This window comes from Poecilia latipinna, unplaced genomic scaffold (assembly GCF_001443285.1).
Source record: "Poecilia latipinna isolate Pla-1442-1.1 unplaced genomic scaffold, P_latipinna-1.0 Scaffold2364, whole genome shotgun sequence".
NCBI classification, from domain to species: domain Eukaryota; kingdom Metazoa; phylum Chordata; class Actinopteri; order Cyprinodontiformes; family Poeciliidae; genus Poecilia; species Poecilia latipinna.
The window spans coordinates 31751-43291 of record NW_015114980.1 but is presented as its reverse complement, the minus strand read 5'-3'; the positions used below and the strand labels follow the sequence as shown (position 1 = coordinate 43291).

At 39.8% G+C, this 11541-nt stretch overlaps 1 protein-coding gene across 1 annotated transcript in view; it reads left to right on the top strand.

The window, feature by feature from the left end:
• Positions 1-11541, top strand: part of ptchd4 (patched domain containing 4) — a 42900-nt gene that overhangs the window by 14094 nt on the left and 17265 nt on the right. The window contains exon 2 of the mRNA XM_015019050.1: positions 2043-2538. Coding sequence (XP_014874536.1) covers positions 2043-2538 — 496 coding nt within the window. The remainder of the gene's footprint in view (positions 1-2042; positions 2539-11541) is intronic.

Sequence of the window (11541 nt, the reverse complement as noted above, 5' to 3'; positions counted from 1 at the left end):
TGACAGGCTGTCTGGGCTAATTCGTTTGCCTGACTTCTTACGCCTCATCCCGCTCTTTGATGTCACGACTGGGATTTATTTCTGCACTTGTAATGGAGACGCTTTGTATTAAAAAAAAAAAAAGAAAAAAAAAAGGAAGGGGGCTTCTTTTTGCTGAGCTCAACTTTAGCTCTGCTCCTGGGAGAAAGCGCTTCAAATATGTACCGTTGTTTTGCTGTCTGCTGTACTTTCATTTTGTTTGATCTTTAGAAGCTGGCAGGTAAATTAAAATTACATTAGAGCAGAGCAACAAAGCCATGCTAACAGAAAAATCCTATGGAAGTGGCTAAGCAATGCATAGTGAAGCTGGTATTATGGGCTATGTTATTTGGAATGAAGTGAAATTACTGGGAATGATTTGAATTATTTACAGGTGAAGTAGAAACTGATTCAATTTTAACTAGATTTTAATATTTAGAATAAAGTGTCTTGAACAAACCAAAAATAACATTATTTAGTTGATAACACAGTAAGCATGTAAAATAGGCTTAGATAATATTGTGATTTAATAGGATTTATTTAAGTTTTATTTGGATAATAATTTATTTAAATCAATTTCAACTAATGGGCCTTGATTGGTCACTAACTTTGTTGGTCAAGCTGAACTGAACTGGACTTAAAAAATAAAAAAAAACCACCTTGCACATTATTTACGTTTTACTACATTACAAGGTTAACTTTAAGAGGAAATCGTTTTTATTCACAGTTGGAAGGTATCCCTGATAATTATGCTGAATGACCTTGGTTGGGATTTTTCCTCATGGAGTTTGCATGTTTTCTCCTCGGGTACTCCGGCTTCCTTAAACCATCCAAAAATAAATTTGTCCTTTGGTAAAAGTTTGTGCCCTGCCTCTTGAACCCCAGGCTTCCAAGCTTATGACAGTAAAAATACATATCAAGGAATACTTTGACTGGTAGTATTTTAAATCAGTTGAAGTGACAGACAAAAATCTTCCCCATTCTCCTCTTTATGTCCATTTCCACGAACAAGAACAGAGGGGAGAAGGCAGAACTAAAGAAACATTTGTAGCTTATTATTCTGTCCTATTATTCACCGTATCAGAGCCTGAACATGTCAGTTTAATGAAATGTTCAAATATTCACACAAAATTGTTATTTTATTGCTGAGATTTACTTGAAATGAGTTAGTATTGTTGGAAAATTAATAATCCACCAGTCTAACAAAACCAGTCCAGCTTGTCCCACCCTGACTAATCTGGGTGATCCCAAACCCACTGTTGCCATGGCAGTTGAGATTTAAAAATATCGCTAAAATATCGGAGGTTCCATCAATTGTAATATTCTCCTAATGGGATTATAAATGTGAAGTGGACAACAGCAATATGTGAATAACACTTAGAAGCATTTCAGTTCAACATTCCATGGTATTGCAGGCACAAAGTTTAACCCAGTGCACCATAAGCCTGGCGGGCCACCAAGTTTTACTTGCCCATCTCCCCACAGGTTGAGTATTATTTGTTTATTTACATAAGGTTTTTTACAAGGCAGTAATAGTGACAGTAAAGAAGGATTAAGCTAGGTTTAGGACGCATTGAACTAGGAGTGCAGGGTTCGCACCAACAGCGCCATCCCTGCACGTTGGCCTCACACACTATTGTTTCCAAATGATAATGCCTGCCTGGTGGTAAGGTGCTTTGGCAATCCAGCAGCAGCTCACTGTGTTCTTGTGTTAAAAATGTTAAAAGTTATAAAAATCCTGGTGGAAGAGCAGGCATCATAATTTGGAAATTATAACTTGAGTCCAACAGGTGAGTGGTTTACATCTCCTCATGCCCAGTTCAACGCATCCACTATCTAACTACCAGCTTAATCTGTCTTTACCGTCACTATTACTGGTGTATAAAAATTGTATTTAAATAAATAAACGATGCTCAGCCTGGTGGGCCACCAAGCTTATGATTCACTGAGAGAAACCCTGATGTCCAAGTATCACATCCAAAGTTGTGATTTCAACTAATTTGAAATGTCTGAACTCTCTGCAGGATGGACGTGTGTCCTTCATTGGCCACCAGCTTGGAGGGGTGTCCTTCTCACCCAACAGTCGGGACCAGCAGGTCAAGTTTGCCCGGGCCGTCCAGATCACATACTACCTCCGTAGCATCGGCCCTGTGGTGCAAGATGTCATCGCAGAGCGCTGGGAGAACGAGTTCTGCGCTCTGGTCACCAGACTGTCCACGACCGAGACGCCGCACCCGACCGACCAGCTCCACATCCAGTCGCTCACTTCCTTCAGCCTTTGGCGGGACTTCCACCAGACCGGCATGCTGTCCAAAGGGGAGGTTCTGGTCAGTCTGGTTCTGGTGCTCCTGGCTGCCACCATCTCCAGCTCCATGCGGGACTGCCTGAGGGGGAAGCCTTTCCTCGGCCTCCTGGGCGTGCTGACCATTTGCATCGCCAACGTGACAGCTGCAGGGATCTTCTTCATATCGGATGGGAAGTTCAACTCCACACTGCTGGGAATCCCATTCTTTGCCATGGGTGAGTGGAAACCTCAGGCTTCCTGAGGCTGGGTTTGGTGTGGCCTTATAGAGGGATCTACGAAGAGACATAAAGAACAGAGACATAAAGCTGGCAGATTGTGATATTATAAAAACTATAAAATTGTCATGGATGCCAAAGCTTTCATGCTAGTAGCAGAACTTTATCAGTAGCTGCATTTCCATTGACGATATAACTGACATTTGACATTTCGAAAATAAATTTGTGATGCAACTAGCAGAGTTTCGCCCAGGAAACTTACTAAGCCTGGTGGTAGGGCCACTAGGGGAGTCCACCAGCACCCCCCACGTTTTTGTGTTAGAACAATGTTAAAAGCTACAAAATTTCAGAGCTGCACAATCAGGCATCACAATTTGGAAATACTAGCGTATGATGGCAACGGACAGCTGCTGGAACGGCGCAATTGGTGCGAATCCCCTTGCGCCGTGTTCAGTGCGTCAACTATAAACTTAGACTAAGCCATTTTTACTGTTACTGGTGTATAAAAAACCCTGTTTAAAATAAACAAACAGTGCTTAGTCTGGTGGGCTTTTGGCCCGCCATGCTAATAATACACTGGTGGAAACCCTGAGTATACAGTTTCTGAGACAAACTTCACTTTGACAAGAGACATTGTCATGTTTGTCATATCACAAGATATATTAAAAAATATATATTAAATGGAAAATCAAGGAAGTCTTCATGTATGGCAATTATCATTTATTGGGCTAATTGGATCTGCTGTCTTTGTTGCTTTTCCCGTCTGCTTCCCCTTATTATCCTTTCTCATCGACTCCGTTCTTCTTTAGCTGTACCATGCTTACTTGTCTAACTTGCGTTTCTAAGGTCACGGGATCCCAGGGGCTTTGCTACAGCTCTGCTGCAGGCGGGCTGACACAGCTCAAGTTTAAGTAAGATTCAGGAACAGGAGGCTGGATCAGCTCTCCGTGACCTACAGGCACAGGAGGAGAAGGAAGGAGGGTGTGAGAGGTGTGATAAGGTGATGAGAGGCGCTAAAAGGGAATGTCAAGGAGAAAAGAACAGAGAAAGAAATGTGTGTGTGACGAGAGGGAGCGATGCTTTGGTATGAGGAGGGGGAGAGAGGAGGATGAAGGATAAGATACACAGTGGGGGGCCGGAGGGGAGGGAAGAGATAGAGAGGACATAATTACAGAGCTGTGAACAAGCATATGCCCCCTTACAGATTTGCTTTGGTTCTTGCTTAAATGTTTTGTTTTAATATCAGTAAAAAACAAAAAAAAAGTGAAGAATACATAACAATAAGGTTTTCACATTTTAGGGAATATTTTCCCCAAACCAACCTGAGCTTTACTTGAACCGTAAATTACAATAACTTAACAACCTGGGGTGGATACAAGATCACAATATCATAATATTTCTCGTTGAGATAAATCTTGTGCGGTGACTGCGGCTTTGCCTGAAGAAGCTGGAACAGAAGATGTCCCAACTGCACTTGAATCATTTGTTTGGCAGAATTTTATGTTTCCAGTTGGAATTATAAATGCGACAGAAAAGGCATGAAAAACGTTTAAGTACTCCAAGTTGTTTAGATGCAAAAAGAGGAGGAAAGTGTTGTCATAACAACCGCTAGATGGATGTGTAAGGGTTCGTTAAGCTACACGACAATCACAGCCCACTCTGTCAAAAGCAACTGGGAAATGCCGTACAGCAGACCATGCATAGTGAGAGAACTGTCTGAAGAGATGAAAACTGATCAGAAAACGAAAGATCGATTGGTGGCAAAATCTATAAAAATGCAGAATAAAGACCTTTTTGTAGCATAATTTTGTATTTGAAGTTTTCTTGAAAGTAATATTAAAATCTTGTTTCTTCTTGTGAGTTTTAGACATTGTTGCACCCCAACTAACAGCAAGTGCCGTCTATAATGACTGCAGTCCTGGCATGCTCTTTGGGTCTCACCATAGCATCTATAGCGGGTTTGGTTCTAGAGTTGGATGAGGTTACTCTAAAACCTTCATTTAGTCTTTTTTTCCCCACAATTCACAGATAGAACTACTATTGTTGAAAAAGATACAAAAAATTTAACAGACACAATCTGCAAGTGGTCAAAGGCTTTTTCACAACGATGTGAGTCTGTCACATTAAGATCAACCAGTACTGTTCACTTGGGCTGTAGACCACATCTGGCCTGCTAATATTGGGCTAATATTTAATACTCCGCTAAAAACGCTCTTAGTTACCTGTCTTAATTATCCAAACACCAAATATACCTTAGTGTGCATTCATACGAACAGTGGAAACCGTTTCTCCACTACCACAGGAGCTAGCGTCTGCTGTGCTCCTGATCTTCACTCTGGGGGGTTCAGCCAATCAATGAAAGTCAATGAAGCAAAACAAATGCTGCTCCTGGATTGGTTGCTTGCAAATGTTTCAGATATACTGCATTTTCTTTTGAATATTTCAAAATATTTGAAATATTCTTTTGAATATTTCAAAAGAAAATGGGCAAGTTTTCCACGAATAATTCAAAGTTGCATTCCAAAGAAAAATCCACAAATACTTTATTCTTTCCTATGGTTTCTTCATCCTTTTCTTTGATCCTTCCTTCTTTTCTTCTATCTTGCCTTTCATTTTTCTTTCAATCCTTCCTCTCTGCCATGGACTCAATCAAATCAAAACCTTGTTGTCCTTTTAGCACCGACCACTACTGCAGCCTCCCCACTACACAGCTGAATGCACAATGTTTTCGCTACTGGATACCCTTCGTGACTCAACCTCCCTGGTTACTTACAGTTTGGTCAATTTAAATTTGAAAAAAAAAAATGCTCAGAATCTTACAGATGTTTGAGCAAACACAACGTTCTAAGTCTTTAATATGGCCTAATATTAGCATTAGATCTATATTAACAGAGAATTTATTATTTCCACGGTTGAGGGGTGGTGGTAGGTGACAGTCTGAAACAATGACAATCACATTTGAAATACCCACTGCAAAATGAGGAGTGTTATGTAAATCTGGACAAAGTGTCGTTGGGTAAACTATGACAGTGTACACATCAATACAACAAAATGAAGTTTAAATGTTTTCTTTTTTAGCAAACAGTGTCTGGCACTGCTAGTTAAAAAGTTAATTGTGCTAACCATAAATATTTGTTCTTCTGGCACTAAAACACGACATAAACAATATTTAGCAGAAGCTAATGCTAAAGAATTAACTTTAATTCAGATTATATCTGCTCATGAGACTACAGCTCTGAAGCAAGCACCAACCCAATGAAAACTTTCTAGTATTCATTTGGATTATACTAGAATTGACAGTATTTGTCATGACAAGTAATCACTATGCTTGACTATAAAATCTCAACTGTCCGCACAGTGTGTGTATTCTGTACTGTGTGTACCCAAGTAAATGAATTTTTATAGAATTTATCTGGAAAAATTATTTAGGTTAAGCTAAGTGCGTTAATTGTTTTCAAAGTTACCAAACATGCTAACCCAAAAATTAGCTTTGCTATTTGTGCATTAGCAGATTAGCGGAACTGTGCCCAGCGCTGTTAGTAACAACAGAGTGTTTCTGGTGTGTGAAGTGGAATGATGTCACCCTTCACCCACTGCCTTCTACATAGCAAGACTCTTGGATGGAAATAACCATCTAATGTAAATGTGTCAGTAGTTTAAGGGGTTTTAAATATTGCCATGATATAACATTTTCATTAGAAATGAACTTTTTCTTGTAGTTTTGTATCTTCACTGGAATGACTGTGTGCTTCAGTCTTTCAGCCTGACTTTTTCTGTCAGTTTGCAAGGATCTCTGAGGTCCCTCTGTAGTTAGCTGTGTATTTTTCTTTCAGATAGGCTAAAGTGTAATAGACCTCTAAGGGGAACACCATGTAACAGCCAATCCCAAAACCATATGAATATTTGAGATAGTTGGCAATATCTCAATGTCTTTTCCGGCAGTGGCACAAAAACTGGATTACAGGCTTACACCAAGAGAACCTCTGCAGTTTTGTTTTCTTCGTGCAGTCTCCCTGTACACCTTTACTGTGTCACCTTGTTTCACCTTAGAATCCTTCTGCTGAGTAGCGTCATTGCAGATTCCTCATGCTGAACTACTCTGAGGCAGCAGATGCTGGGAGTTAGCCTGAAGCTACAGGTATCTGGTGACTAAATCCTAACAAGTTACTTTGCGAAGGCAGGGGTGCACAACACACACATCCACCTCTTCCTGCACATCCCTGTGATTCATCTGTGTTGCTGGTATACACCATAGACCTAATTATCTTATCCTAATGCCTCTCACTCTGTCCAGGTGTGTATGATTGCTATGTTTGACAAAACTAAAACCAAAAGCAAAAATCATATCTACAAACTTTGAAAGACTAGGTATATTTGTTAAATTATTAAGTGGTCTAGTGGTTTCCTTCAGATCATTGTCATGCTGCCTGGCTTCATTGTTTCTGAAAATTAGAATATTACATCAGTTCTTCAGAAAAGTATCATCCTTTCTATGCACACCATACTTGGTTGGGAATCATGCTGCATGAATTGGTGCATCAGTGCAGCGTGGCATGGAGGAGGTCAGCCTGTGGTTCTGGTGAGGGGCAATCTAAGCCCAGGCTGATGGCTGCCTCAAGGTCATCTGCATTGTTGGTTTTGGTGTCTCTCATCCCTGTCTTGACAATACTTTGTTGTAATACCAGGTGTTACAAGAAAGCGATTTGATTGACTGCGAACCACATTCGTAGACTGGACCATTATTTACGTCATTGCATGAACGAAGGCCAGACCTTGAAACTTCACAAACCAAACATCTGAACCACTGCAATAGACTGGCGGACATGTCAACTGCAATCACAGAACTGCTTGGAGTGGAGGAGTATAATGATGAGCGGAGCCAGGAACACGTGTCACCTTTTGGAGTGAAAAACTGTGTTTCCCCCTTTAGAAAACACAGTGGACCAGAACCAGTAGGTGACATGGCACCTCAAAACGTCATTAACTGGACTTCAAGTCTTTTCACTCTACTTCCCTTTTCTCCTAGATATGACACATGCAACCCATGTCTGGGATTTGTCTGATCATAGTTGCTCTTGAATGCGCCGACTCCTCAGGCCTCTCCTTGTGAAGCTCCTTCATATCCTTCAATGGATGTTGCTTGGTAATCCTCTGGAACCGTCCCATTGATGCCATTTATGCCCAGTCCCTTTTTCTCATGGCTGAATCATGAATCTTATCTTTAACTGAAGCAGGTGAGACATGCAGTGCTCTAGATGTTCCTGATTGTTCTCTGAACTCCTTGATAAGTTGTTGGTCAGATGTTGAGAGTCGTTTTATCAGGCCAGCCTCTGCTAGGGAGGATCACCGCTGCTCCAAGGTTTTCTCCATTTTGTTTCTCATCTGTTCTTGATCAAGAGGGCAGGGCTTGGTATGTTAGGAGCTTATTTTAACCTACTTCATGCTGCAAGTTCTGTTAAACTGATTACTGCCAGATGTTCCCCGGAAAAGTTAGAAGACGACAGTAGAAGAGCTCAGGTTGAAGCAAAAGAAGAGAATATTATTATTATTATTATTATTATTATTATTATTATTATTGCATCCTATTTTCCACAGGAAGCTTCTGACACTGATTGACATTGGTTGTAGTTTGTTTTTTGTCTTTGGAGAACTAAAATTGTGGTTAGTTTATCAGTCGGGTTGAACAACCACATAAAGATTCGATGAATCTTAGCCTCATTTGATCAACTGGCGTTTTAAAAATTCTGTCCTGAACTTTTTTAACCTGTAGTAGTATTTCTTGATGTGCATAGCTGTTTCTTTGATTTAACCACTTAGTTTGATCAATTTAATTATTAATCACAAAGATTACCATTTTTGCTATTATTTCCTATTATCATTAGTTAAAAGGTAATTAAAACCTAATTACTCTTGATTAAATTAGTCATAATTAGATTAGATAAAAATCTGTTTTTATTGTATTTATTTTTTTTCTTTCACAGATCATAGTTCTATCTAGCCTTATGTCTTGACTGTTTATAAAAGCTCTAAGCAGACGTCATTGTACTGCTTACTGTGCAATCACAATTAATTTAATCTAATCTAATTTGACCTAAATTCATTCTTTGTTTATATGTTCTAAACCTAATCTTGTACAAATAAATATACTCAAACTATCTACAAAAGGAAACCATAATTTTTTTTTTTGAGATATTAATTAGAAATGTTCCTAGTCAGTAAAAAAAAATAAAAATCTGAGCTTACATATATGGAACATATGAAGAACAAACCAAGTGGTTTTTGCTGCAGTGTGACGGAGCCAGACTGATGAGCCAAGTAGTAAAAGTGAGCCGTCTGCCTCCTGCAGCTCTGTGCAGCTCATTAAACGTACAGCTGTGTCATGTGTTCATCAAAGCCTACTTACATCCCAGTCAAACTAATCCATTATTCCCTCTCAACAATCCAACTAATGACATGTGTGGCCTCTGAATCATGTCAGGGAAGCAGAGCGGCTCTGTCCAGCGACGGCACCGCCGCAGTTTTCTGGACCTCTGTTTCATAAAGAGTTCCTTTTTATTCCTCCCTGGTGCCTGTCCGCTGTGTTGCCTGCCAGTTGGCCAATTACTGCTGAGCTGAGCTTGTCACTTCCTTCTCTCTCTGGATATGTGACGGCTGTTAGAAGTGTAAAAACAGTCGGGGACCAGAGTACAGGAAAGACAGCAGAGCAGGTTCTTCAAACGAGTTCACTGTATACACAGCGTTGACTTGTTTTGAATGTAGGAGCAACTAAATCCCTGATTTTATTCGAAGCCCTGGAGGTCCATTTTTCACACAGAGTTGATTGTGGGTTAGTCAGTCATCGGAAAGTCAGTAGAACTTGTTAAAATGCTAGAAATGCTAAAATATTGAGATAAAAAGATTTCCACTCCTCGTTAAAATGTAGTAAATGCAACAATTTTCCCATTTTTATGAGTGTATTAGTGTTTGTGTTCATCACAGAAACCGGATGTTCATTTTGCACAATTTAATTGAAGCTGAGGTAACTTTTAAAAAAAATATGTTTTTTATATATATTTGTTAAAACTGTCAACAGCAGGAGAAGATGAGAGAGAAACGCTAAAATCTGACGCCACTCCATTTTTCTTTATATTCGTGAGGGAGGAAGTTGCGCTCAGTGTCTTCTTAAAAGGTTGTGTCGTTTCCTTCAGTAATTCTTGGTACAGCACCACCACAGGCAAAGGCCGGGTACAGGTTTTTTAAAGGGTTTGACTCGTGTGAAATCAAACCGCACCTGCTGAAAATGGAGCAAATGCTGCAACTTTGGTTCCCAATCCCAACCGAGCCTATGCAAAGTTCTGAATTTGGAAACAAAGTAAAAACATGTCAGACAAAAGGAGGGGAACAAAAAGGAACATGTCATTTGATATGTGGTTTTTGGTTCCAGGCAGGGATGTTTTCATGAATTCTCCTCCTCTTGGTTCCTCTCAGATAGGTGTTACCCTGTGATGTGGCTGTCAGTGGTGCTGTGTGATATACAAGCTTCCTCATGTTTTCCCACTCTCAGCTGTGATGCTGGAACTGACTGAAATTCCTTCGTATGGTGACAGTCAACAACAGCGGCCGTCTTTGCTGATGCCGAAGAACCCGTTGGGGATTCCGGCCGGTTGCTATAGGTTACGTCAGGTGGCTGGTGATCGATCGGCGGATGTTGTGGCGATTAGTGGCCACCTGCTGATGGTTGGATGACAACTTCTGGGTCATTATCATCGCTTACACAGAGGAAGCATCAAGCGGTCTTCACTGCATTGAGCGGTGCTCTTTGATGATGCGGTCCTAAAAGGGCAAATTGACTATTTCTTGAAGAGCAAGCCATTTGGAGCCTTTACTAAACACTCCCTTTAGATCATGTTGCTATGGCCAACAAAAGGTTGTATTTTGTCATGTGAACTAGATTTGCCCATCTTGTTTTTCGTTTCATGCTTTTGTGAAACAAGAAATATTAAGTTAGCTTCTGAATGCCTCATAGAACCAGTGTTAAATACTCATGTCTGCTTCTCTAATTGGTGTCGGGGTAATGTGAACATTATTGTATGTGGAGTATAAAAAAAAAAAAAAAAACGGTTCCTTGCTGCAGAATGTAATTGCACTGACAGCAAGAGAAAGTCACAGGTACATGCAAACAATAAGGAGAGTGTCTCAGATTATAATTGGAACATCTCTTTGAGTTTGCAATGTAACAGGGCTTAAAGGTAAATCCAGGAGAGCACTATATTTTCTTAGATCGTTTTTCAAAAGCACCATTAGATTGTCAGGATTTATTTTAACTTCGTTTTTACCCTTCTGATATTACAATTTTGATCCCAGATTCTAACTTTGAGGATAAAAGTGCCTTTTTGAAGTCACATGCTACTTATAAAGTGTTAGAATTTGATAATTTGACAATTAGTTGGGTTGCATGTAGTTAAGGGCCGGTTTCCAGGATTAGTGTATTAAAAACTTGGGCATTCCTGGTAAATATAACCAAAACAAACACACAAGTTGGTTTTTTTTTTTTTTTTTTTTTTTACCAAAGATAAAAGGGAGATCCTACAACTGCTCAGATCTGATGACACTCCATTCATTTACATTTCATAGAAAAGTAAATTGTCTTTTTCAGAGATATTGTATGTTTCCATCAATAGTTCTTGTTGCAGCGCCACCACAGGCCAGGAAGTGAACAAGTTTTTTAAAGGGTTTGGATCGTATTTGGTTATTACCATTTAAAATTTGACCATTGTTGGAATATCTGCTGTAAATTCACAAGCTTATGTTTTTACATGAGATGGAATGACAAAGCTCCATAGATCTGAGTCTGGAAAAGCCTCAAAATTTGACAAAAACAACGCAGAATCCTTTGTTGGTGCAATTTGCACAGCCTCTTCGTCGGCCATTTTGAATCACGGTCAGACAACTGTTTGAAGTATTTTGTTGCAAGCACTCTACCTGAGGAAGTTTGAGTGGAACTTGGGCTGACCATGTGTCAGC